The sequence below is a fragment of the Annulohypoxylon maeteangense genome (assembly GCF_022496945.1).
Source record: "Annulohypoxylon maeteangense strain CBS 123835 unplaced genomic scaffold GGS22scaffold_9, whole genome shotgun sequence".
Classification (NCBI taxonomy): domain Eukaryota; kingdom Fungi; phylum Ascomycota; class Sordariomycetes; order Xylariales; family Hypoxylaceae; genus Annulohypoxylon; species Annulohypoxylon maeteangense.
The window spans coordinates 91,966-119,067 of NW_025953256.1; the positions used below are offsets into that span (position 1 = coordinate 91,966).

At 47.1% G+C, this 27,102-nt stretch overlaps 9 protein-coding genes across 9 annotated transcripts; 5 read left to right on the plus strand and 4 right to left on the minus strand.

Moving 5' to 3' along the window:
• Positions 1-2,736: 2,736 nt before the first annotated feature.
• Positions 2,737-3,718, plus strand: GGS22DRAFT_143772 (uncharacterized protein). The gene is made up of 3 exons (XM_047958807.1): positions 2,737-2,987; positions 3,057-3,089; positions 3,157-3,718. The coding sequence occupies exons 1-3, from the start codon at positions 2,880-2,882 to the stop codon at positions 3,664-3,666; spliced, it is 651 nt and encodes a 216-aa protein (XP_047818359.1). The 5' UTR covers positions 2,737-2,879; the 3' UTR covers positions 3,667-3,718.
• Positions 3,719-5,352: 1,634 nt separating this feature from the next.
• Positions 5,353-6,190, plus strand: GGS22DRAFT_143801 (uncharacterized protein). The gene is made up of 2 exons (XM_047958810.1): positions 5,353-5,964; positions 6,056-6,190. The coding sequence occupies exons 1-2, from the start codon at positions 5,604-5,606 to the stop codon at positions 6,073-6,075; spliced, it is 381 nt and encodes a 126-aa protein (XP_047818360.1). The 5' UTR covers positions 5,353-5,603; the 3' UTR covers positions 6,076-6,190.
• Positions 6,191-6,572: 382 nt separating this feature from the next.
• Positions 6,573-8,112, plus strand: GGS22DRAFT_143789 (carbohydrate-binding module family 1 protein). The gene is made up of 3 exons (XM_047958808.1): positions 6,573-6,930; positions 6,983-7,132; positions 7,185-8,112. The coding sequence occupies exons 1-3, from the start codon at positions 6,832-6,834 to the stop codon at positions 7,929-7,931; spliced, it is 996 nt and encodes a 331-aa protein (XP_047818361.1). The 5' UTR covers positions 6,573-6,831; the 3' UTR covers positions 7,932-8,112.
• Positions 8,113-8,403: 291 nt separating this feature from the next.
• On the plus strand, positions 8,404-9,743 carry GGS22DRAFT_163734 (uncharacterized protein). The gene has a single exon (XM_047961417.1). The coding sequence runs from the start codon at positions 8,685-8,687 to the stop codon at positions 9,333-9,335; it is 651 nt and encodes a 216-aa protein (XP_047818362.1). The 5' UTR covers positions 8,404-8,684; the 3' UTR covers positions 9,336-9,743.
• Positions 9,744-10,007: 264 nt separating this feature from the next.
• Positions 10,008-11,729, minus strand: GGS22DRAFT_200326 (uncharacterized protein). Its single transcript, XM_047966422.1, has one exon. The coding sequence runs from the start codon at positions 11,648-11,650 to the stop codon at positions 10,214-10,216; it is 1,437 nt and encodes a 478-aa protein (XP_047818363.1). The 5' UTR covers positions 11,651-11,729; the 3' UTR covers positions 10,008-10,213.
• A 3,676-nt stretch (positions 11,730-15,405) lies between these two features.
• GGS22DRAFT_143837 (uncharacterized protein) lies at positions 15,406-16,807 on the minus strand. Its single transcript, XM_047958811.1, has 4 exons — positions 16,515-16,807; positions 16,419-16,447; positions 15,848-16,346; positions 15,406-15,791 (listed from the first exon to the last, which is right to left on the minus strand). The coding sequence occupies exons 1-4, from the start codon at positions 16,542-16,544 to the stop codon at positions 15,528-15,530; spliced, it is 822 nt and encodes a 273-aa protein (XP_047818364.1). The 5' UTR covers positions 16,545-16,807; the 3' UTR covers positions 15,406-15,527.
• Positions 16,808-19,036: 2,229 nt separating this feature from the next.
• Positions 19,037-20,890, plus strand: GGS22DRAFT_143852 (Zn-dependent exopeptidase). The gene is made up of 5 exons (XM_047958813.1): positions 19,037-19,489; positions 19,543-19,966; positions 20,041-20,268; positions 20,352-20,416; positions 20,488-20,890. Exons 1-5 carry the CDS (start codon positions 19,334-19,336, stop codon positions 20,719-20,721), a joined length of 1,107 nt encoding a protein of 368 aa, XP_047818365.1. The 5' UTR covers positions 19,037-19,333; the 3' UTR covers positions 20,722-20,890.
• GGS22DRAFT_143903 (uncharacterized protein) lies at positions 20,792-21,698 on the minus strand. Its single transcript, XM_047958814.1, has 3 exons — positions 21,633-21,698; positions 20,971-21,569; positions 20,792-20,812 (listed from the first exon to the last, which is right to left on the minus strand). Exon 2 carries the CDS (start codon positions 21,563-21,565, stop codon positions 21,209-21,211), a length of 357 nt encoding a protein of 118 aa, XP_047818366.1. The 5' UTR covers positions 21,566-21,569; positions 21,633-21,698; the 3' UTR covers positions 20,792-20,812; positions 20,971-21,208.
• Positions 21,576-26,863, minus strand: GGS22DRAFT_143847 (uncharacterized protein). The gene has a single exon (XM_047958812.1). It carries the CDS (start codon positions 26,665-26,667, stop codon positions 21,730-21,732), a length of 4,938 nt encoding a protein of 1,645 aa, XP_047818367.1. The 5' UTR covers positions 26,668-26,863; the 3' UTR covers positions 21,576-21,729.
• Between the last annotated feature and the right edge of the window lie 239 nt (positions 26,864-27,102).

Below are 27,102 nucleotides of genomic sequence, written 5' to 3' on the forward strand. Positions count from 1 at the left end.
TACCTGATAAAAACACAAGCATCTTACTCGTTATGTAGATGTACTCTCTCATAGTGTATGTAGCTACCTAAGCCCGGATTGGGTACATCTAGCAATCAGGGGGTGTTAAATCTGGAAGGCTAGGGGGTCCAAAATGTGGCGCCTGCACTACAAAACAGCGAGAATACTGGGACAGGCTTCGCTCGCCATCACAGATCAATGAATTTATCTTAGTTGCCGACAACGCCTTTGTATGACCCGCGCTTCTACGAAAACTTGCATCAGATTACGAAAATTTGGGACACTGGCCTTGAAATATGCCAAAGGCAACTGACCAAGTACTTCACTAGGTATTTGTCAGATTGGCAGATACCTACAGGATAGTCTTACTGTAATCAGAAAGCATTTCCTGTGTCCATTTGCCACATTTATCCAATCAGACTATTTTTAGTTATTTTATGGCATATTCAAGGGACGAATAGTTAAGCACTCCAAATAACCTCAGTCTGAGAATAAAATACCTACCTACATTTTAGCATTGGAAGTGTCATTAAAACTTCGGCGGATGTCTGTACCCTAGGTATCGATTCCACGGAGATGTGGATATCCGACCAGAGGCTAAGAATATCTGGGTACAAGGTTACTTACTTAGGTATTGTTCACGCTGGATCTATAATGTCAATCTTTACGTTCTTTGGTCTCCAAGGGGATATGGTGGGTGAATGTCCCAGAATACGAATTATAGTGTTAACTATAGTGCTAACTATAGTGGTATACCTACCTACATATGCTAATGCGAAGAGTATATGGACCTTGCGTCTTCCCAACTATGAAACAACTATAATGAAGAAGTTTTTCTTCGCCCCTTCGGTGGCTATGAGACACCGGGAAGCCACAGGGCCGGGGACAGATCCGGGAGCTCCACCAAATAGGTAATATCACTAATTTCTCCTAGGTTCGCCACGTTGGTACTACCTGGACCATCACCGGCTGCATCCAAGCGTGTGAGCTAGTCGCTCCGTGTATATAAAAAATACAATCAAGTCAGTATAAACCTGCTGTCTCCGAGGTAATTTGATTTCCAAATCAACATTGCCACGAAATAAACTTATCCATGTCGGGAATCCTTCACCATTGAGACCCGCCTGCCGGCCCGAAAAGAACGATCGACATTGGATTCGAACAGATCTATCTGGTACCTCAATACTACCTAGATTAAGCGAAGTACCTGGCGGCTTCAGATATATTTCTGGACGCCCGAGTATTTTCAGCCGATAGGTACTAGGTAGGTAGGTAGGTACCTATGTTCTAGAACTTCTTGATCAAGGCCGAGAAATTTTAACCGCAAGTCATCCACTTTATGTTTCAATACGCTGCGCTTAACTTCTGGTTCATTTGATTTCAGCTGATTTTTTCTTCCATCTAGTTTTGTGCCGGGGATAACCTATTACATAAAGTACGAAGTGTCGAGACGCCAAGTCTTTAGGCTTTAAGTCTTCTCTCTGGCTGTAGGGTGGTAGCGCCATTGACGGCGGTCTGATACTAAAAACCCGGCAACAAACCAAGATAAGACTCGCTTCGGCAATATGGTACTTACCTACCTAGGTAGGTATACATGGTGATGGCGGCAGTGGGCCAGTTACCTAGGGTAATACGTTATTATAGGCACAAGATCTATGGTCTAATACCACGACTAGAGTGTGCCGGAATATGATGAATCAAGTCAATATATCGCAATTATGATATTTAAACCAAGGAATCGGTACTACATTGTAGACAATGGAACAAAAAGAATGGTAAACCTACCCAATACGGTTTAAATATCGATAAACCTGGAGATCTGCGTAGTTAAACCTGTTCCGTTCGCGCCTAGGAGAGAAACATCGAATCCATAGGTACTCAAAACTTGATATACCCAGTAAATACTTTTAAATATGGATTGGGGTTACCAAGAGTTACCGACGGTTGACGCAAGAATTGGCGGAAAACGTCATTGTCGTTGATTAGCTCTTATAGAGCGTTAAAGGTTGCAATAGGGCTTAATGCAGGTCACTACTAAGTAGTTAGCAATCTCTTCTCGCTATATATTGGTCAATTATACCGGAGAAATGAGCTTCAACCAATTTCCTTTATGTCATATTGAATTGTGAACTTTGGAATGCTTGTAGAATTGACGATTATAAAGGAAATAGAGGAGAAAAAGGAGAGATTAGGTAAGCGATAACATTGCGCCTCCTTTTCTACCCGGTGTTAATTCTCCTCTCCATTTTCATTTACCTTTTGTTGTTTCCCGGATATTTTGGCTTCGAAAGTAGAAGCGCGGCTCCGCCGTATTGAACCCCATCAGAACCGGGTTGATACTCCGTTCTGGGTCGTCTCGGTACCCGGCGGTCCGGTGACAGGTAGGTCAACTAATCGCCGCTCGGACTATTGTTTCTGGTAAGTTGCGTACATAGGGACGTATAAGACATACATCTTACTTGCCACATATCAAATGTTCCAAGACTTGCTTAGAATTTTTTTTTTAAAAAAAAAAGAATAGCAATGAAATACAGGTAGTTTAGTAACCATATGCGGGCGCAATCCATCGATTGAGAATTCGATCCCTGTAATATTCCGTGAGACCGAGTCTACGGGTGGGATCTTAGGTGTTCATCCATTGGCTACTAGGTATTCGGAGCGCGCTCCGAGAGAATTTGGCGACCCTTCCCTAAGTAGCTCCACGTTGCCATCATCCCTAGAAAAGATCATGTCACAAGCAATTTATCGAGTTTGTATTCAACAGTTTATCCATCTGATTGGTTCAGCTCGTATTAGACGATCTTCGATTCTTTCCATTCTCTATCACCTATCCACATATTCTGAAATACATAGGACTTACCTATGCCTTCCACTACTACATGGAGCCACGGAGTTTCAAGAAGCTTGCCCCAGCACCGGCGAGGCCTGGTACCGAACCACACGTCTCCCTTCCTGCCCAAGGCGCTAGAAAAAATATAACGAGAAACGTATGTGAGGTTCTCATACCTAGTACACTTCGGAAAAGTCCCTTCATCCATAACACACCCTCGTCATAGGCTTGCTCTCCGTGTAAAAACAAGAAGGCGAAGGTAAGCAGATTGCGTCTTTGATGTTCAACTGTGCACAAGACTTAGGGATCCGATGCTGAAGGCCTAGTGTGATGGAATCCGACCCGAATGTGGTAGATGCCAGAAAACCGGCGATACGTGCCTATACGAGGTAAACAGACGGGATATCGCCAAACTACAACTCATGAGCGACTCTGATGCTGCTAGATTGCAGAATCTCGACATCATATTCGCCGTTTTGCAAACTGGAACTGATGAACAGGCTGCCGAACTCCTAGCCCAGATTAGACTTGGAGAACCATCCGAATCACTTGCATCTACCTTAAATCTTTCCGGTTTTCATCATCCAAACCCGGTACCCTACGAGTCATCGTCAGCTCTTCCTAATTCTGGCCCATCCACTACGTACGATGACCCCGAAGACCACACCACAACAGGAATATCACATGGGTTTTTGGACCTTCCCGGACGAAATGATTGGCCCCATTCGGCTGACACTACCACTTCTTACAACAACCAATTAACTGAAGGCGAAAGAGACGATTTTGTATCCGATTCCACCTATGCTGCCCATGACAGCTGTGAACCCCCCTATTAATTTTAAACAGTCAACTACCGACATCTTGGTACCGACTGAATCTATTCTCGACTTCGAAAATCTTATCCTCGATGGAGATATCGACAACAGCCCTTCCTCTCGAGCCATGATACCTACACAGAGATATACAGAGTTTCCAAATAATCTAAATTGCTTATCCATGTCCGTTTGTGGTATGGCAATTTCAAATTGCCAGAAGCAAACCTCGAATAGTCCGAAAGATGGTGTAACGTTAGCTACTACTAGTATATCAGTACTAGGTAGTATCTACCTATGGCCTTATTTTACAGTCGAGGGAATTCACATAATAAGGAGGGAACATGCTGTTAGAGGATCCGAATTTGGCTAGTGCAGGGTTCCATTTTCAGCAATCGGAACAGAGAGGGAAATCGTCGCTGACGGGTTGCATTTCTACGTCCGTCTCTTGGAATCCTAGATATATAAATATTTCAACTCCGAAGCAGTAATTATTCCAATGATAATTATGTTTGGGTGGAATACTTTGGTATGTATGTCCATATCTTCCTATACAACTTATATTAACTTCTACTACCAGGAATCTACCTGACCAGAAACGGAGTCCCCGTATGCTCAACTACACTAAATTCCACACCGCACGATATCATCGATAGTTTTATGTCGGCCTTCCGCGAGCGCAATTTTGGCGGATGCTGAGAGCATTCTACAAGTAACTCTGGTGTTCCAGTCCAGGATCCTTATGTTTATATTGGCTAGAGTTGAAGCGATGCTGTTCGCTTGTGTGCTCTTCTCTGCCGGTCTTTACCTACCTATGTTAGCTGGAAACCCAATCAAAGAATCGCAATAGGCGATAATATAGCATGGAGTTATACACCAATACAACTATGTTGAAAATCATATTCAAGTACCTATGCGTTTACTAATAACATTAATAGTCACGTACCAACATGGAGCCACCATTACCTTCCCACTCATCTAACCTACCAAACTAGTACCTATAAAGCGACAGGAAAGATGATAGATCTTTCTTAAATTTAGAACAAGGCTTCCCTAGATTTTACAATACCGTTAATACCTCATTCTTTTTGCTTCGCCCGAACCATCCATCACTTCCAATCATGATCAGCCGACGGTTTTATTATATTTGCATATCCCCAGTAGTCTGAGAACCAGCCTGCGGGCTCTCAATCAATGATGCCGATAATGCGGTCCTCTTAGACCATGATATTCCTCGGCATTAGATCTCCGTGCGTAGACACCGAAACATTTGAGCGGGACAACATGTCTGGGAGCGCGCCTTCGTACAGCCAGCTGAAGAAGTGACAATAACATTCGTAAATCCGGGCTCGCAGGGCATAATTGCCCAAAATCGGAGCCGGCGGCGGACACAGGTCTTTACCTAATCAGCACATCAGTAGAGAACCCCAATCGTCTTCATTTTCTAGAAAGAACATAGATGAATATAGGGTAGAAACGGGTACATCTGTATGCTGCTTGACAAGCTTCAGGGCTACCGCTTCGTTATTCGTGACCCGTGTCTCTCGCTTAGTCATGACCCATGGGGCGATTAATGTAACTCAGCATCCTCCCTGTTGAGAAAGAACAACAGGTCCGTCAAAGTCATCCTCATCTGGTCGATAGGTATTAATAGTCGAAAAAAAACCGAGATATAGTTGGTCCCACCTGATTCCATTATTTCAAATATGTGAAAAGTAAGGAATTTAAGAACAATAATATTCGAGAACGGAGTGTTGATTGGTTGGCATCATTCACGTGACACCCCTTAGGACACTCACCTTATTAGTCATCCCCGAGAGAGCTGATTGGCTACCGTTTAAATGGAGCTAATTGATTTGCCGAGAAATAACCGACCCGAACTCCGTGTCAATTCTTTCGTCCAATCTTCTGAACTCCTTTGTAATCCTACCTAGAACATTATTTAATTGCTATGGACCGTGATGAGCCGGAGTGCAAACGTTTTCGTAACCCTTATCCGGACGCATCACATAACGAGCCGAAAAAAGCTCGCGCGTGTCAAGAAAGCCGCTGCGTTATACGATTTACAGGTACTTGTTAGAAGCGGCGGTTCGCCGGGTATCATGTACGCCGAAGGTCCTGATGAAGCTACTGTCGGCAACTGGGTCAACGGCGTTCAGGCTTTGAGGTATAAAGACTTCCAATGCGTACAGAAACCGGCTGCTAGTCTCGTCCGGGCGACTGGTCCTGTAAGTGATACCGGCTTTGAAGAAGTCACTTCCGTATCCGAATTCGGCGAAAGGATGGAGAAACGGGGTCTGGGCAGCTGGTGGAAAATTGGGAGTGAGTATTTTCTAGACCTGATAAGAATCGCGGTTGTTCAGCAGTTCCGAGACATGCATATTATATGCATAACTAACTTCTAACGCCGTAGTGGGCTATGCGCAGGGGTAGACGCTGTTTAAGCCTACATCACGGATTTGGATTGATATGGCTTAGCTATTCTCATCACTGCTCGCATTCAGCAGCTGTGAGTTTAGCTGACAAACGCGCAGTTAATCTCACATATTGTTATATAAGCCGCCTATCACAAACCACCCGAATATTGATCCCGTTGAAAGCGAGGCAATATCGAAGAACCGACGAAACCCGGGGGTCTAATCTTTTTGAGATGCAAGTTACATATGCTTAGCTTGCAGGTGAGATTTGGATTTTATTTTGGACCTACGTCAGTCGAGTTCTCGGTTAGAAGGCTTGTCTCCCGCTCAACTGCAACGTCGAAATACCCAGGGCCAAATATAGATTACCAGGGAATTATTCTTCTGGTTCTGCTCCTACTTCGATGCGCTGTCGCATTGCCGATGAGTTTCCTTGATCACAATGCGCGCGATGTGATTGTGGGGAAACCTGGGGAATTCATCCGCAGCCTTGGTCCATCAACCGGGCCAATAATATCTACCGAATTTATTGGATTCTACTTCTTCAAATGAAGAATCTGGCCGAATACACCAGACGGAATGTATTGATCCTTATATTAACAGCCATCATGTGTCTGGTTTATACCTCGCGCTACGGTGGAGAGCTGCGGCCGGAAGCATAAAATCTAGGCCACTCGCCCGGATCGTCAGTTGACTTGCCTCGCCGAACAAGATCCAACCAGCCTAGTCCAAATCTGTGCTATCGTCGGAAGCGCCTCATTCAGCTTTCAAAATGAGAACCTCACTTTATGCCGCACTTGCTGCCATAGGTGCCACCAATGTGGCCGGGCATTCTCTCTTCCAAGCCCTTTGGGTTGATGGCGTCGACATGATAAGTCTCGCGGCCTCGATATTAAATGGCAGAAGACTAATCTAACCAGCACGCCGGTCAATGTATCCGGATGCCCTCATCTAACAGCCCGGTTACGAGCGTTAACAGCCCCGACATTCGATGCAATGTAGGAGGCACCAGAGGTGTTGCAGGCAAATGTGCGGTGAAGCCAGGCAGCACTGTGACGATCGAGATGCACGCGGTATGAGATGCCCGTACAAATATTTATCAACAACCTTCTGACTCTTGTAAAGCAACCCGGCGACCGAAAGTGCGGTAGCGAAGCCATTGGCGGAGCGCACTACGGACCCGTAAATGTCTACATGAGCCAGGTTCCCGACGCCTCGAAAGCCGACGGATCGACTCCGTGGTACAAGATCTTCGCCGACTCCTGGTCTGCGAAAGGCTCAGTGGGCGATGGAGATAATTGGGGAACCAATGACCTCAACTCCTGCTGTGGCAAGATGGACGTCCCAATCCCCGCAGATACCCCTGACGGAGACTATCTCCTCCGAGCTGAAGTTATCGCCTTGCACACGGCATCCTCCGCTGGCGGTGCCCAGTTCTACATCTCTTGCTACCAGATCACAGTTGCGGGCGGCGCCACTAATAGAGTTACTGCCTTACCAGCCGGTGTTAGCTTTCCCGGTGCGCTTAAGAGCAGTGACCCCGGCATCCAGATCAACATTCACTCTAAGATATCCTCGTACGTGAACCCCGGACCTGCCGTTATCGCCAGCGGCACCACGAAGGTGGCCGGCTCCGGCTGCTCGGCTGGCTGCGCGAAGACATGCGCTGTTGGATCCGGACCTGTCGGGACCGCTATTGGGGCAGCCCCTAAGCCGACATCGGGCGCTGGCGCTGGTACCGGCGGCGAGGCCGGTTGCGCTCAGTCGAGATATCAACAGTGCGGTGGACAGGGATATACCGGCTGCACGGCATGTGCCGATGGACTAACCTGTCAAGACGTGTCTGCACCATACTACTCTCAGTGTGCATAAAGGAATGCAGCAAACGTGTTTGGGAGACGTAGTCGCTTATTCGTATTCGATCATTCGTATTCGCATTTGTGGCTTCGTTAAGACAGTACTTGAAGTTTAGGCGTCGTCGTCAATAGTTGTATAGCATAAATTTAAGGCTCTGCATGTAATGGCGTATCACGCAATACCTAGTATGGCGTACGTAGATGTCGGTGTTTTCATCGACTCCGATAACGATATTAGGTAATAGTTATAAAGACCGTGTAGATCTCCTAAAACAACTAAAAAGGAGAGAATTCGACCAGTACGTGCGCGGGCACCTGCAGGATGCAGGCTGTAGCTTCCCTTAACCCGTCTGCTCGTGCAGTTCCGCGTAAAGAAGGAGCCAATAAAGTCGAGCGAAAGCCCGGAAAGCCCCACAATCTGATCCTTAACCCGTTGCCAGTTTCCCTTAATTGCCTAGCTCTAAGGGTCGATTTACTCATTCACCGTCCTCCAAACAAATTCACGGGAAGCAAAAGAATTGGTTGTCGTCGACGTTTCATCAAGCTTCCGCAGCATATTTCCGCTCCGTTTGGTAGCATCGTCGGGTCCGTCGGAACTAATATCTTTCCGTTTGACTCCTCCTTGCAGCCTTATTTATCTTATCAGATCATCTCTTGCTCAAACGCAACTCATCTCATCTCTCCCGTCTCATCTCACATCAGACATACATACGCCCCCCTCGCCCTAAACAAGAAAAAAACACTCAAACCCCCCACCAACCCAGCCACCATGTCCATAAACGAACCCCACAAGTCCCGCATCATCGGACACATGAACAGCGACCACTTCCGCGAAATAGAAGAGTACCTCCGCGCCTTCAACGGCGTCTCCGCATCCGCCGCCCGCGGCGCACAAATCGCAGACATGACACTCACCGCCATGACCATCAAGTCCGTGTCGGGAACACACAGCGTGGCCATAACCCCACCCCTCAAAGACGCCAACGACGCGCGCATCGTCCTCGTCGATATGGCCATGGAGGCAAAGCAGAAACTCGGACTCAGCCCTATCAGAGTATCGAGTTTCACCCCTCCCTCGGGGTTCGGACTGCTCACTTTCGCGGGCGTGGTGACGTATTTCGTCTGCGCGGCGACGTACTCCCTCGTCGTGCCGAAGACGCAGGTGTGGGCGCTACTAGACCAGTTTTGGCCGGGCGGCGCGAGCGGGTATAAGTGGATTGTTCGCGCGCTTTTTGCGCCGGTGATTGTGTGTCATGTTGGGGAGGCGTGGTGGATGGCGAGGGGTAGGCTGAGGAGACATAGTGTGGAGTTCGGGAGTAAGGTTTGGTGGCTTTGGACGCTGGGGACGTTTGTGGAGGGGTTGCCTGCTATGAGGAGGTTTGATCGCGTTGTTGAGGCGGAGGGGAAGAAGGCGCATTGATTGGGGGTGAGGTTTGGAGATTGGGGATGATTTGGGGCTATTTTTTAGGGCGTGGAATTATTAGGTATGTTTCTAGTTCAAGATGGACGTCTCTTTGAGAAGGGTAGGATAGGATGTGCTGTGTTTGCGATACGTTGTGTTATGAGATTGAGGAAAGGTTATGGGTATGTAGGTGACTAATTTCTGCACCCGAGAAGATGGCGAGAGGTTCAAGTTTCAATTATAGCAGGTAGGCAATGAAGTGATTGATAATGGAAGCAATTGATCTCTAGGCGATTATAGAGAATTGATTGGCGTCAGAATGTCTTACGAATGGCAAGTTGCGCCCTACGATTAAGACCAAGTGTTTGGTACCTATGAGCGACAGCTTACTTTACGATAGTCACAACAATCATGATAAGACGTCAATATGGTGGGGTAAACCTCTCAATTCATTCCCTCGTTATCCAAGTGGATATCCCTGCTTTCTGCATTCCACGTTGATTTCCCTGCTTTCTGCATTTCAAAATGGTTTCCCTGCATTTTTGCATTTCAAACGCCGTATCCTTTCAAGAGATTGACTTTCTCAAGAAGCCGCCATGAGATCGGGTAGTGTCCCGACCCATGAAATTCAAACGTCCCATACAAAACTCCTTGCACTCCGAGAGGTTTCCCAAGTTCCTTTGAACGCCCAAATGATATCCCTTCCCAACTCCTTTGAACCGAATTTGAACGTTGCTTTTAAACCGGGTATCTCATGCCGAAAATGAATACCGAACTCCTAATGTATGCGATGCGATGGGTATCTTATCCAAGGAAAGAGAGAATGTTGGTGATATGAGGATGACAAGAGAGCCGCGGCATTGACGGATCGAGACATTGGTCATCGACCCTCACTCCTAAACTATTAGGTAGTTCGGAAGGGCCTTGACGGTTCTGGGAGAAGGCATGGGTGTGCCCATGTACATCTCCGTGACCGCAGGAGCGAGGATGCTCCTCCTCTCCTCGTCGGACACCTCAAGGGCAGGGTGCGTAAATCTGCCGTACTTTGCGTCTCTCAAGATCTCCTCGACGCACTTGTCCGATATCATACCGGATCGGACGCTGCTGTACGCCTTGTAGAGAGCGCACATTGCCCACTTTCCATATTCCTCTGCCTCCCTGATCGCCGTCCTTCTCTCCTCCAACTTTTCGAAAGCGGCGCGGCGATTGGTGAGTTCCCGCACGGAGTCGAGTGGGAAGAACCCCGAAGCCGGTTTGTCGAAGTATTCGAGGATCTTCGTAGGGCTCCATCCTTTGTTTACCATACGAAGAGCCTCCGCGTGCTCCTCCTGGTTCGACCCCGCCCCCCGGGGGCTGAGGAGATACAGGAGGGCGACGAACTCCTGTATCAGGGCGTGATTCTTGTTGATGACCTCGTGGAGTTCGCCGCGGGACGACTTGTTGGTTCGGTTGTCTATGCCGCTGACGACGCAGTCGAACCCCTTTGCCTCGCAGCGCTTGCATTTTACCATGCCCGGCGCGTGCACGCACTTTACCTTCGAGCGCCGACAACACTCGCAAGAGTTCTTGCCGACGATTCGGGTCTTCCTCGTCCTCGGGCGGGGTTCGCCGCTTTCGTGACCCCCTGATGTCGATTCTGGGGTCGGGTAAGATTCCTCGGGGTAAGCCTGGGGCTTTTGCCCCTGTCCCGATGTTGGTGCCGTTGTCGCTTGGGACTGGCCGCTTTCTTGGCTAGAAGGGACTTGGGACCCTTCTTGCGGGAGCGACATTGTTAAAGATGGGAGGATAACCTCCTCCCGTGGTTGTTGTAATTGCCCCTCCAATTGTTGGAGGGGCGCCGGTGAGACGACTTCGGTCGGTGTGTATTGGCGCACAGGCGACCCGAAAAGGCTTCTCATCTCGCTCTCGTCTAGAGCGATAGGGGAGGGACTCACTAGTCCGTTGTGGGGCTGTGAGTTTTCTACAGCAGAGTGGAAGTATTCATCCCACTCGCTGTTCTGGCCGATGTCGTATTCGTCGCAGATCAAACTATACGTTTCCTGGTTTGGGTCCTGCTGGAACATCCCTTGGTCGGTACCGAACATGGTAGACATGTCGGTATTTGTTGTGTTGGCCTCGTTGGCTTCAGGCCCTGGTGTGTGAAGTGAATGGCTGGGATATTGTGAGATATTATCCCAGCCCTGCATATCTGAGAAGACTACGGGCTGCTGTTGTGTTTGATCATTTCCTTGGTTATAAGCCGAAGGAAATAGAGTTGATAGGCCCATTTGTTGGTAATAGTCTTCGTCCGAGCCAGACATGAAGGCATAGAGGGACACGTCGTAACCCGACATCTTGAGTAATGGGTAGAGATGTCTTGGTATATTTCTCAGTTACTTAGGTATTTTAGTGAATTTTCAATATATGTCAGACGCAAATTGAGCTTGAGAGTTATGTTGGTCTGTTTTGGAACGACCTGAGCGGTTGAGTAAAGAAATGTCATACTACCTACTGCCAAAGTATAAGGATAAATCTTTTAGAGTTGTTGATGTTTCTTGAGGGATGTATGAGAAGTATTAGAAGTATTAGAAGTATTAGAAGTATTAGAAGTATTGATGCTTTTGAAGAGAAAGTCATTCAAGATAAGTATTGTTAATTCAATGATATTGGAGCAAGAAGGTTGCTTTTCAGGCGTTTGTGGACTCTTCTGGTTGACTTCTGAGAACTTGATAATAAGAAGAGAAGAAAAATGAAATGGGGGGCATTGGTTAATATTTATATGGCTAGGCAAGAGATGCTTTGGGTTGTTTATCCTCTACACTTACCTACTCTACAGACAACATTTACACTGGAAAGTATAAGTCCACATGATATTTAGGTGGTATTGGTCCCTATGAAGGTAGCGTCTTCCACGAACTCTTCCTCAACGTTTAAGCCATGAAGTCAATTCCATGTATGCTCTACCTTCCGTTGAGCACGTTCAATGTGTAATAGCCCATAACTATATTCCTTCTGGGAAGAGCGAGTTTTGATAGTAAGCTCGTGTGTAGCGTTGTGCCATGTCTCCAAGCAGCTTCCTCGTGGTTATACCGAGGGTAAGACCTTATGAATTGAATATAAACTCTACCTTTACAGGGTTCATAGGAGAAGATAAATGATATCGAAATGTTATTTGAGTACTTGTGTACCTATTTTGTTCTTTTTCTTTCCGGACAGTGTTGGATAATCACATGTAGGCTGTGGGAGTTCTCGCCTACAAAACAATTCCATTGCTATAATTCCCATATATCATATTATATAGTCCTAGTTTCTAGATCACATCCATTACTGTTTTGCTCGGCAAATGAATTGGTATCATGCAACCTCTATTACCTCGTGTGTAAGTTGGATACATGAACGTACTAGGTATGTTTATCTTGGCGCGTTGTAGTTACGTGAAGCGTATCCATCTTGGTCAACTTAAAGCTCATAAAATTAAGTTTCCCCGCGAGATCATCTGATTTCCTGGGAATGAACCTGAATTGACTTTTACTTTATCTAGTGGAATCTATTCCGGCCTGAACCACTCGATTGGACCCGGTTCCTCGTTTTTATCCTGGAAACTTCAAGATTATTTTTTATAGCGATTTGAGTCTTTTCTGCAAACACGTACACTTCATTATTTGGATTTGGCATTAAATCTTTCCTGGACTTCTATTACAGCAATTGATAACCTACAGGGACTTCAAGTAAGTTTAGCTACCTACCTACTTACCTACCTACCTACCTACCTACCTACCTAGGTAGGTGCCGGTATCGAACGCTTTTTGGGGGGGGAGGGGTTTATAAATCACTACATACCTAGGCACGTACTAGTATCTCGAGTTATGCCAATAACTAGAGGTCAAGATGAGTTTAAATACACCCGGAAATTCTCTATTGCCTATCAGAGTGTTAACATTCTCCAAATAGTCGTCAATTAATCTATACACCAACACTTATTCTCATTGGCCCCAGTTCTGTTATTGAGGATAAGTGGTGGTGACCGAGGGATGTTGATAATACCTACCGACCGCTACAGACTAGTGATATGTTAGTCTAAATTGAGTTTATTTTGGGTCTAACCGCTATGGAATTGAGTTTCTGTTATATTTCAATTATCTTAAGTATCTTGAATAACGTTCGGGCTAGTTATCTCAAGCTGGAAATATCAACCCGTACATGATTTATCACCTTAATACTACGGCAAGATGCAATAGGGAAAGCCTCATGGGATCATTTTGCGGCGTTAACTATATGTACCTTGGTAAATGTTGCTCGTTAAATGCTCTCAGAGGTTTGTGCGCACCTTTGTGTTGAGCACAATTTAGATAATCACGTCCACTGCGATATAAGTAATAGCTTCAGCGAGCAAATTAATTTGAATTGTGTCCATATTGGCCTCAATGATGTCAAACGTTAATCATAATTATTCTAATACCCTTTCCTAGGTAGGTAAGGGGAGCATTGCTAATTCTTCCCTGCCTCGAGGTCCTACTACGCCCATGTAATAAGGCCAACAAGGCTGTCGCGGTCGGATATCACTATTAGACTGGGTAGGTGCTCTAACGCCTTATGAATGATGTCGCTCCAACACAAGTGACTGGTCTGATAACCCTATGGCTGGCAAGTGCAAGTGCCAGACTGATCTACACAATGGGAGCCAGGATCACATAAGGAAGCCGGGATCCAGAATCCACCGCTGCAGACCTGGACTTGAGAGGTGTAGTTTTCTGGGCTTTGGAATTGAATTTTTAGTATTATTCTTATATTGCGATTCGGGGGAAGTTGATGGGACTACTCAAATCTAGACATACTTGAAGCATTGATAGGTACCGTCAGTGCAAGACTGTCTCTTGGGAATAACAACTGCAAACCCCGGCAAGATAGCCAAAGCTATCAACGTAATAGATTTGCTAAGCTGCATGATATTCTGTGTGCTGGTTCTTGAAACCTAGGTCTATCCACAGAAGCTGTTGGCAGCAGTGGGTGAGATGATGCACAAGTAGCAAAGGAAATGAGATGTTGCTCGTTTTATTGATAGCCGATTCAATTGGATAATACCTAAGAATTACTTCGGTAGATACCCAAGTGTTTAAGGCTTTGCAGTGATGTCACCAAAACAGGCCGGCACTTATGACGTTAATCCACTTGCCTACTACCTAGTAATTTTCGCGTAACATTTGCGTCACCAAAACCCTTCAATAGTTAAACGTTAAGGATCACGGGACGACCTAAATATTTGGGTAAACTACCTAAATTTATCAATTGAGTGCACATAGGGCAGAAACTTAATTGATTTGTTTCGTTCGCAACTCAAGAATCTGCCCCTTTTTTTCTTTGAAAAGGGGCTAATCCATAGGCGACGAGTCAATGCGTGACTTCGGTTTTACTTCCCACCCGAACTTGAATGCAATTTAGGAACAGTAATGCGACGTTAACAGACTCCAGAGTTTTTGATATCAACTTAGTCAATTTTGCTGAACTATTATTGATAAACCAATGCATTGACTCGAGTGTAATCGTTTCCATTAACATCGTGAGGTTGATCTATTTTTAGAACACAGTAACCCCTGAATAGATTCTCTTCCCCCTTTGTTGTCAGTAGATCACGCAACTATTTATTTCAACCTCACAGTAAAAGATTCAAGAGAATAAAAAGAAAACGGCAGTTTGGTCAATGCGATATGAGGCATCTAATTAATTATATTCGCTGAAGTTTTTCACCCTGCGAAAAGGGGTTCAAAGCAACCGCCATAACCTAGAGACGGATAAGCAAGACCGAGACAGGACGCCTATCGAGGTTCCGACAAATCAGCAATCGAAGTCTATCCCGATACGGCAAGTACTCCAAGGTACTATTCTGCATTTGACGCTAATGCTACAGCCGACATCATGTATGTACTAGGTAAAGCTGTGGTTTTAAGATTTTTAATTGCTGTGTTCATTGAAAAGCTGCGATGTTCTTAAAATTAGTCATCCATCCTACCTATCACTTCTCTTCTCCCATTAGATACCTAGACCGTTCATGGTAGTGCCAAGTCATAAGACGTCATCATTAGGAAGCATTCTACCAACCAGAATACTCATCCATTCTGCAGATCCAGCTAATCGAAGCTAATCCCATTCTGATATCCCCGCCAGTATTGAAACGAAGCAACACTTTATCCTGAGTAGAATAGTGGTTGGTGTGACTTTCTTTGATAAAAGTGCTCACCTCCAGTTGTTTCGCTCTTCGCCAAGGTTAGATGGTTCAATTCTATGATTAGGACCTTCCTCGAGGGCCCCGTAGTCAGGACGACCACCATCGACCCCGCTGTCACCTGCGGCTGCATCATTCTCATCATCATCGATAGCCTGATTTTCGAGAAGCCCTTCATGGGGGTTTGCACCGACGCTCTGCGTGATACGCCTGTAACCAAGTCTAGCTCGAGCACCCCCAGAGTTACGCAACCTAAACAACGCTAGATGGATCAGCTAGATATAATGTTAGTATGAAAGTTATATGCCACCTGATTGTAGGTGATATTTACCTGAAGAACTCCGACCACTACCACGACGGCAAACTCAATCCCAGCGGTTCTCTGTTGAGCGGCGCGCCAGGGGACAAGACACGCGCTATTTCTGTCCTTATACGAATCAGTACATTGGTGAAGTGGCCAATCGCGATCCTTCGTTGAACGAAGACCGCAGCAGTTGAAAGAATCTTGGATTTGCTGTATAGCGTGGGCATCTTTAGCGATAAACAGGCGCTGCCAATTCCCCTCCAAGCTACACTCAAGCAGTTTCCCTGGCACAAAACCTTGGGCTGAGAGGGTCGCCAAAACGACCGTCAGTATGCCTTGGATGACTTGTAGCGCTATAGGAAGGAGCTTTTGCGTCGCAAGTGAGCTGACTCTGGCCTGTAAGAACCGGTGGAGTAGTGGAGTGTAGAAAACATTTGCGGCCGCGATAAGAGGTAGGATGATGGTGAGCACAGTTGTTCCGGTCGATAGGGGTAGCGATAGCGTGCTTGAGGTAACCTGTATGTAGCTGAAGCTTGTTAGGTATGAATTCGCTATTGAATGGTATGTATTCCTGCATAGGTTCCGGGGTATAGCTTACATCGCAACTGCTATTGAAGCCAGGAGCAGCTATATAATTGTACGTTAGTCCATCATGTCAATTCAGCAACCATGAGGATGAAGGTAGACCACATACAATCGGATAAGCAAGCGCGAGATTCACCATGGTGGGCAGTATTGCTGATGTATCCCACTCTAGAATTCAAGTATTCCTCAGCCAGTCAATACTGAGATGCTATGCGGAGTCTTCATGGAAACTGATACGGGCGGGTAGACGGTCAATGTGGGATGTGTGGTGTGTTGAAGAAAAACAACGAAGATGGTGAAACCTCCTGATGAAACTGGAGGAGAAAACTTTATTCTGTTTGCAAATTTGAGTGATGCCTGCCAGAGCCTTACCCAACCTCGTCCCTTCCTATTCGTGAGGTGACGTGGATGCAAGTTCCCGCTCCGACCGCCTCCCCGCACGCGCAGACGCAGTGTTACATGAACTTAGACCTGCATAGGTATTCTTTTTTTTTTTTTTTTTTTTTTGTGATCTATCATATTGCTTTTCACCCCCCCCCCCCTCTATTTGGGGGCCAAATCTTTGCGGACAAACAAGCAACAAACAGTGAACGTCTATCTCAAGTTCGTCGTCGACCTCCGGTACTCTCTAGTAATTATGATTGGGGATGATGAGGAATTATGCGCCTCCTACGTAGGTGCTTCATCTTATCAATGAGTAGATGGAATGCTATATTAACTTTCATTGGTCTGGTTTTACCTTGAAAAAGGTCCCTGCATTCCCGAAGAATTACCTAGCAACTGTTTACTTATAAGTAAACATGCGAAGTTACTTTGCGTTGTCCCTTGAGCAGCATTCGTGTACGGATGTTTAAATATTGAAGTAACATCATGCTAAATATGACTTTCTACGTTATTTTGAAAATATTTGCTTGGACCTTAACCTATTTACCTACCTCACATAGCGATGTATGTTGGTTTATAAGTTTCTAACCTTGTAATCGTAGGAATTATGATGGAAGGTGATTGTTGCCCCCTTTTTGCTTACTACCTAGGTAGGTTAGAACGGACATTTGACTTTAGAGTGCCTGGACGGACAAGCCGTGCATGTGACATCTATGAGGGCCACATAGAGCCATAACTACCTATGGATATCAGTATCTAATCCAATGTTCCTCATCCAAAGAGGGCTCACCTGTGACGTAGCCAAAGCGCATCCCCCTCAGGTTCAGCATCAGCGAACATGCTAACTAGATACTATCTAGATGAGCCATATTTCATCGTTAGGGGTATGTACCTAGATATATTCTCCTACCTTTCAAATCCCGTTCTCTCAGTCGGGCTAAGTCTAATTACGTTGCGCCTCATAGGGCCATAGAAGGATCTTACAAAGGGGTCGCAAATCTAGAGGAACTCGTATAGTATTAGGCAACATTCATTACGCTAGATGCTTCCCTAGTGATACTTACCTATGTATCATAGTTTAAGTGCAAGATGTCTATATCGCATTATGCGAATGATGTGAGGAGCGACATCGAAGGCTCGCTGGGAGTATTGCGTACCTTCAAGACCGTGATAATGGTTGGTAGATAGGTAAGATGAAAGCCTGAAGGACTCGCTAGCCAAGTCATAGAGTAAGAATATGATCGAATATTAGCTACTTGACTATCTTCGACTATTCCTGATAGTAATTCGCTTTTTCTCGGTTCTGGTCTGAATGATGTATGAGCCTGAGATTAAAGTAGGGATGCCAAGTCACCTCGAAAAGACAAAATATCAATATTGGAATAGCTGTCAATCATTGACAGTTGAATTATATGTACCTATTACTAATACTTCTCATGATAATAGAGCACCTACTGTAGGTCATTAAGTAAACGGTCGATCATGTGCAATCAGGGACAGATGTTGGATATCTTATGCTAAGCCTCACTAAATAAATGCCAACATTTAGCAGGGTTTCGACGACAAAACAACCCGATTCGAACCTCTTTCTAAGATTCTATTGGACCTGCGTTGAAATTACATGTGTTTTCCACGAAGCCCTAATTCTGGTGCCTAACTCGATTACAAAGACTGCGCATGTCGCCAAGCGCATACCCCTGAGCAGATCGCGGGTCCGCCTAAGAATTCATTGACCTGGAATTACCGGAGCGCGGTACATGTTAATCAATCTCGTCTTGGCGATAGCTTAACCTTCCTATCCGAGGACCGTTTTGTTTGCGCCGAGAGTCGATCGCGCCGTTTAGGGCCGAACAGCCAAGGTCGCATAGGATACGGCGATGGCAGTGTCGAGAGCAATCGTATTGAGAGGGGGAAGCTTGGCCATCGCAACCGTCGACGGGAGATCGTCATGTTTATGGAAGCTCGGACTGCCCCCTTTGGTCTTTTGGTCTTTCGGTCTTCAGCTGTAGCTATAGCCCGCCGATCCCGAGACTACGCGACCTCGTGTCTAGAATTCTCTGGGGAACTCTTTCACGCGGAAGATAAGATGCAGTGCAACTGACATAGCTTCTTGGAATACCACTCTGTCAACTTAAAATTAGATGCCCATGTGCTCGTTATCCAATCGTTTACGTCCGGTTCATGATACAGCTCTGAGATAGCTATATGACCCGCACCTATCGGATCATCGCGAAAACAATCTTCACTTCGATCAAAGAAGAATGCGGGGCTACATGGGTCGATCGATTCTTCTCTGATTGATTTCCTGCCTGAAAGCCGTGCCCCACGCGCCTCATGATCATCGTCGGTGTTGCATGGTTAGGCCTAGTCGAGGAGGGATGCAACCTTCCAACATAAGAAGCTTGGTAAGTCTAATCTTAGGTCTATGTATGCCATCATGAGGACCTACATAAGGAAGCCCGAGTCCTCGGGATAATTCTCAGATCAGCCTTTAGCTATCTTCTATCTCGATCACTCGCTTCGACAATCCCCAAGGCTTTCAATATGGTTCGCTCAATCATGGTTGCAGCTCTAGCTGCCACGGCGACAGCTCTTTCAGCTAGTCGGCATGCGGCTAGGAATGTAGAGCTATTCACGATCGATCTAGGGTCTGGCGAGACTCAGATTGTGACCGAGGAAGAGAAATGGGCTCTCAAGAAAGTCAGTAGCTAATCCCCGTGGAATTCTTGCGCTTTCTACTAACTCTTGCCTAGGAAGGCAAAACTTTCATGGACATAACCAATCACCCTAACCTCGCATCCTCAGCATCCCCCAAGCGCGCCGTCGCAGCAGTCGCGTATCCCTCGGCAATGGCCCAAGAAGACACTGTAAAAAGTCTCATCGGCAAGCTGGACAAGACATATGCTGAAGAGAAGCTGACGACCTTCTCCAACTTCTTCACCCGTTTCTACCTGTCCGACCAAGGCAAGCAGGCTTCAGACTGGCTACTCTCCGAGGTCCAGGCCGTCCTTGAAGCAAGCGGGGCTAAGGGCGCGTCGGCGAAGGCGTTCCCCCACAATTGGGTGCAGAGTAGCATCATTGCCACGATCCCCGGGAAATCTACCGACAAGATCATAATCGGGGCTCACTTGGATTCGATTAACCAGAGAAACCGTACTGGAAGGTCTCCCGGTGCCGGTAGGTGATTTTTATGTACCCCTAGAAGTATTTCGGGGGGCTTTCTAATTGGCTAATGAATCTTTGTTTGTTAGATGACGACGGTTCTGGCTGTGTAACGACGCTGGAAGCTCTGAGGGTTCTCCTGACCGACCCAAAGATTGTAGCCGGAGAAGGTCTCAACACTCTAGAGTTCCACTGGTATTCCGGTGAAGAAGGTGGCTTGCTTGGCAGCGGTGACATCTTCGATGCATACTCCGAAAACAAAACCGTTGTTAAGGCCATGCTCCAACAGGACATGACCGGCTTTGGATCGAACCCCAGTAAGTGTCATGCCTGGGAATCGACATTCTGTCACCTTGTAAACAAATAATAGCCGATTGCTGACATGGATTATCGTAAATAGTGGGCGTTATCACCGACCGAGTCGATTCAGGCCTTACCGCGTACATGCGAAAAGTCATCGACGCCGTAAGTCCACATTTCTCACCCTTCCTCCCTAAACCCCCAAACCACAACCAAACTAACCCCCCACCTAACAGTACACCGAAATCGGCTACGTAGACTCCCAATGCGGCTACGGATGCTCCGACCACGCCTCCGCCATGGCCGCGGGGTACCCCGCCTCATTCGTGATCGAGTCGGCGATGGACATCACAAACCAGGACATCCACACCGACCGCGATACCATTGACAAGATCAACTGGGATCACCTGCTCGAACACGCCAAGATGGTTGTCGGGTACGCTTACGAATTGACGTTTGCGGAGTTGTAAGCTTTAGCGGCGTTTGTTCGTTTCTGATTTCGACATTGGATGACATCGTCGAAACCGCTGTGTTACTGGATAGGTTGATGATTAAAAAAGACTAGGAGATAAGAAGTTAATAATTAGTACCTATTTCTACGCCACTTGCATCTGTCCTTATCAAGCCCCCTTTTTCACAGCCCAACCTAGAATATTCATCAATAACTAGACCCTAAGTTAAAAAAATCTAAGAGCGAGAGAATCGGTAGAGAAACTTACCTACCTATGGTATCGGGTTTTCTGATCCAATCGTCGGAGATCCTAGGGCCATACACCCGAAACTACGCCAGCCACCTGTCCCAATGTCTCACCCATTATCATTAGGACCCTAGCCGGTTGAGCATCTTACTCCACCATGACGCCTAAAGATTCAATTCCGGCCTACAAATTCCTACATTGACATAGCACATTCAACCATTCACAGTCCGAAGCTCGTTGAAAAACAGACGTAAGAAAACTATCCCATTGAGTGTACATAAGGCTTAAGGCCATCCACCAGATGGGTATCATTCCGCATGCAAAGGAAAACCAGCCGTGACGATCGTAAATGCCAATCGCAGAATATCCCCAGCAAAGCGAAATATGTGCAATAGGAAGGTATGGGAGAGGAAGGCATGGTGGCAACAAGGAAGAGGATATTCGAAAATACCCCTCCTATACCGCGCCTTCTATCTCCCTTTATTAAAGGAACTATAAGCTCAGCCAGCCATAATATCCCAATTAGAAGCATCCATTTCCGCCCAAGGACGCCTGAACGGAGATCATCGGGACGCCATGCGGATATCTTGATTTGTAGTGGGGGCACCAAATTCATCGCACTGCATGATATGTTAGGATGAGAACGTGAGTATGGGTCGCGTTTAAATCATGTAGGGACGTACCAATTAAGGACTACCTGGGCAACCCAGAAATCGTGAATAGAACATCACTCATTCCCCATAAGCCATCGACGCCAAATGATCGTGATGCACAATCGAATTAATAGTTGGGGCGATGCACAGCCTCCTTGATCTGGCTTGCCATGCTGGTCATCGTAGAGAGACGTGCGATGATAGGGTCGTTTGACGATCGGCCAGCGACTTGGATGTAGAGCTTCTCAAAGCGGTCGAGGTACGAAGTCATGAGGTTCGGGACAACATCGCGAACTTGGGAGTCCTGTGGAGAAACTTGGTTAAATAAGTCATTCATCGGGTGAGGTATGAAACTAACAATGCGTGGCAACTGGGCGATTAGAATGTGGAGTACCGTCTCCAACCAGTTCAGCTTTTCTCTAACGAGATGAGGGTCAAGGGTATCGATAACGACGGATCCCACCGAGAGCGAAACTAGAGTAGGTACATCCTGGAGGAACTGAGGGTCTAACTTGTGTAGGTACTCGTCAAAGACTTCAGCTTGGCGGCCTTGCTGAATCCATCGAACCAGACCAGTCTCATACTCGCCTCGCTCAATGTATGATGCGACACTAGCAATCATATGCTGAAGCTGCGGGTCACGAACAACAGCCTGTTCTCTGATGTTCGAGTTGTTCGATTGGAATGGAACTAGTTGGTGAGCGCCTGAGCTTCCCGTCGGGCTTCCGTACAAGAAGGACTGTGACTGTATGGACGAGGGATGGTGAGACTGAGCTGGCGGCTGAGAGTGTGCGGAATGCGTAGATTGTGCAGCAGAACCGCGATCACGAGAGGTATGATGTTGCAACTTAAGCAGTCCGTCCTGGAATTGGGCCTGGGTAGTAGCCATAGCGGTAACTGTGTCAGAAAGGCTAGTCACTAATGCTGTGAGCTGGTCAATCTTATTGCCATCAGCGATACGTCGCTGCTCCATTTCCGCAATCTGGCTAGCGGTACGATCCTGCACCTCTTGCACAACGGAGCGCGAAACGTTCACTGCCGTGTCGTTGATTAGTGGAGTAATGTTGTTGATGAGTGTTTGGCGAACACTTTTCTCGATGTCATGTGCTACATTGCTTGCTACTTTGTCGGAGATGGACTTAGTAATTTCAGGTTTCTGTAGAGCCTGATTGACGGCATTGGGGATAAGCTTTTGCATCTGATTCTGGATAGAATGCGAGACCCGGCCAACCATCTTACCATCAATCTGCTCCGAGATGGTTTTCGTGATGAGACCGCTTAGAACTGGAACTACACTGCTCTCAAATTGGTCATTGATTGTTTTGGTGAGGACAGCTTGGACGTTGGCGTTGAGCACATTGGACACCTTCTCTAGCAAGATTTGTTGGTTCTTGACAAATGTCTCGTCGCGAGCACGGAATTCGACGTCGACATTATCTCGATGGTCTTTGAACTCGCCAGTGATAACTCCGGTTAACTTATCTCCAAGGGAGGAGACGATCTGCTTAACAGTAGACTGGATAGACTCGTGAGACATTATCTGCTGCGAGGATGATCCGGACTTCGTGTCATTATGCTTTGTAGAGGTGGGCGGCGAAGTGCCATTTGATTGCACATTGTCGGTGCCAAGCTTCTCAGCTGCTGCTGCGGCAGCCGCAGCAGCTTTCTCACGCTTCTTTCTGGCCTTCTTCTCCGTCTTGTCCAATTGGCTGATCGGCGCACTGGGAGCGACAGTTTCCTTGCGTTCATGTTGGCCCACAGGCGCATTCTCATCACCTTTCTGCGGGATTAATGTGTTGGACGAGATAGAGGACGATGCTGGAGGAGGCGTCTCTTTAACGGATCGAACCCGAAGTGGTAGCGGTGCATGCTCGTCGACAGACTGGGGTTCGGTGACTAAAGGACTGGGTAGCTCCTTTAGCTTCGCGATCTTAACCAGACCCACCTCAGAAGCGTCAGCACCATCGATAACCTTATTATCCTTAGACCAGCCAAGCTCGCTCTGCTTGATAACGATCCCGGTCACGCCCTTGGAATGCATAGCATACAATTCAAATAGACTCGGTTCTTCAGAGTCGGAAGCAGTGGCAGGGTTCACCAGTATATCCAAACTCCGAAGCATGCCCTTATTGGCGAATGAGTATTCGCGTACACCACTAATGACGGCGGTTGAGTCCGGTTCCGGAATTGACGAGTCCTTAGCCACTAACTTCTGGATGTAATCAACTTGAGATAAACCCTTGATGGTGTATTTGGGTGCTGACAGGTGCAAGAAGTAGATGGAATTGCGCATAGGGTGGCCAACCACAATCATACCAGAAGGCGGGTGGTACATAACGCTACACACCGGATCTGACTCTTTCATATGCGGTAGATTGAATTCCTGAACCGGCTTGCCTAGAGCAAGATCCCACAGCTGAAGAGTATGATTCTGCTTCATGCCCACTATCATGTAACGTAGAGCCCATCCCTTCTGGTAAGGCCGTTGCTTATCCAGCAATAACACAGAGGTTGGCCACGCTTTCTCTCCTTCGGGCGTTGTGTTCAGCGTCATCAGTGGTTCTTTCACCTCAAGCGACGTGTGGGCAGGGAGAGGTGACCAAGGATCCGAATTCTCATCGGCCGCTGTCAAATCTCGTACGTCCCAAAACTTAACACGACCAGACTTGTCGAGAGAGACAATAGTAGTATCATCCTGGCTAAAGGTAAAATCCTTGCCAGCTTTGCCCGTACTGATTCTAAGAGAACATTCCTTATATAGTCTCTGGGTATCAACAACGCGGTCATGGCCAGACTTGAAAATACCGTTCTGCATAATGTACGATGGCCATATTATGTTGATGGTTTTCCCGCGACCGACAGCGAAAAACTCTGGATGGGTAGAAGAGGTTCTAGCTCGAGTCTTCAAAACGCCTCCATTGTCGCCGCCACCTTCGTGAGAGATCACTAGTGGGGGAAGAATGAACCCGTACTGTTCCGGGTGAGCATCTTCCAAATGATCTTTCTCACCATTCTTAATCTGAATGTAATATACGGTACCACTGATGCCAGTGCCGATAATGCTCTCTTTTGGTGTGATTTGGAGATCAGGTGATGTAGATGACATTGCGACGTTGAAAATGCGGTCCTTGGTGTCAGTGAACAGTTTGGCGTCCTTACCGTCATCCTGTCGTATTACACGAAGCCCACCAGCCTTAGACATGCCGTAAACCATGTACGATTCAGTCGCAGTGACGAGATTACGATCAATCTGATCGAACTCCTTCTTGAGGCGGGCAATGTCGAGAATTACCTCGTCGCGGAATTGAGGGCGAGGACTATCGGTATCCAGCATGGTGATCGAGATCCATGGCTTCATAGGGAAATTATACACCTTCACCGGGTTCGGGATCTCCTCGATAACGACTATCTCGTCAGCTTCGGCACTCTCCCAGCTATCTGCAACAGGGCCATGTGCTACATCGTCAACAATATCGCGAATTGCCTGTGCAACTCCAGGTGAATATGTCTCTTCGAGAACGTGAGCATTCTCTTCCTTTTCGAGCTCTGCGCGGATGTCACGCGCCGCAGCCTCAGCCGAATCCTGGAATTCAGCGTCAGTCTTGGCTCTCATCATGTGATCGAGTTCGGCATTAATCTTAGCTCGTACTTCTTCATCTTCGGCCCTTTGTAATGCTTCTTGGGCTTCTTTGTCCGCTTGTCCAGCAAGGACAGTGATCGCGTCTGCCACGGTTTCTGTGCTTTTCTCTTCTCCGGGGGCAAAGTTTGGAATAATTCCAGACGCAATTGGATGCTCTGTAATGGAATGAGGAGAAGCAGCATCGTCAAGCTTTCGCCTGATATGCTCGGGGCTCATGATCGGACTACGTTGGCTGCTTAGCCGCTTATGATCCTGACCGAGTCCAGAAGAAGACGCAACACTAGGGGTCTTCTTAGCTACTCGAAAAGTCGACGAAGCGGGCAATTCAGTCGGGACTTGGCCAATGTAAGCCGAGGCGCCCGGAGTCGACGACTTGGACGCGGCGTCCTGGGGAGAAGAAACTCCAAATGCTTCAAGCGGATTGGCGTAATCAAATTTGGAGTGTTTGCGGCCCCCATCATATTGAGAATGCTGAGACGATGGCGAATTGTACTCAAACTTCGTCGGAGGGGAGTCAACATGCTCCTTCGATCCAAAACGGAAAGGCATAGGTGTTGCCTCATGGGAGCCATTATCCGCCACTGTCGGCTTCAGCGGCATATATTCTTTCATGTGGTGCTCTGTCGATGAGCCGTTGGCTGACTGAGGGGTCAGGGTAGAAGGGTGAGATGGCTCATTGGGAGAGTTCTGGTCGGTCTGCGAAGGCTTCGGTCGATGAAGTAAGTTGAGAAGATACGCCTGAGTATCCGTGGGAGGCGGGCCCGCATTCCAATTTGGCTGAGCATGTAATTGAGCGGGTGCCTGGGCGGGGGCTTGAGGCTCAGCACGAGCAGACTCATTCTGCAAATTTCCCTTCATAAGGGTTGCTAGAAGGCCTTGAGGATCAGCTGGCATAGGTACGGGGGCGTGGATGGGGGGTTGATTGTGCGGTTGGGATAAGTTAGGAAGCCCTTCAAACACACCAGGTGCCTGGGTATGTGTCTGGGTATGGGCATGTCCAGGAGGTGAGGTGTGCGACGGAACCTGCTGTGCGTGAGGCCCACTGTTCTGACCACTGAACTTGAGAAGATTCAACAGGTTCGCGCTCTGATCAACCTTTCCCGTAGGGTTCGAAGGCATCGTGCCAATCGGACCTAGTCCCATCGGTCCAGTCGGATGGTGGGAGTGGCTAAAGTTGTTACTGGGTGGCGTGGGGGCAGCAGGCAGAAAGTCGTCTATGCCAGTAAGAGGGGATTCCGCACCGGAATGGCCATAATAATCTTGAGGATTAGCGCCCTGGTTGTAGGAGTTGAATCGGGACAGAATATCATTAGCAGGCGCAGAGTCATCATTGTTATCACCATTGCGCTGAGCTTGCAAGCGAGCGAGCATCGCATGCAAACCATTCGGGTCGGTGCCACCACCCGGCGGGTTATAACCCGCCATGATGCGTCTTGTCGATGATGTGAAATGAAGCAATCAAGCTATCAATTTACCTAGATAGGTAAGGAATATGATTTAGCTTTTGAGTTTCCTCAGGAATTCCTAATGCGATTGCGCGAAGTTTGGAATTATTGAGTGAGGTGTTTATGTATGAGAAGAGGAAAGATGGAATAAGATAAAAGTCGGTGTTTAACGCGAAGGAAAGAAACAAATGTTTATTCCTATCTACAGGTGAGCTTGAGGATGTGAAGCAGCCCCGTCATAAAAAAATAACGGAAAAAAAACCGACAAGGTACCAAGCTAAAGCTCCTATCGGCAAATCTGACGAATTGGGGCGATAACAAGGTACGTTAGGTACGAGAAAAAAAAAGGACACAAGTTAACAATTGGACCAGTCAAACAGTCAACTGCTTATTGTGAAGAAAGGCTTTCCCGATC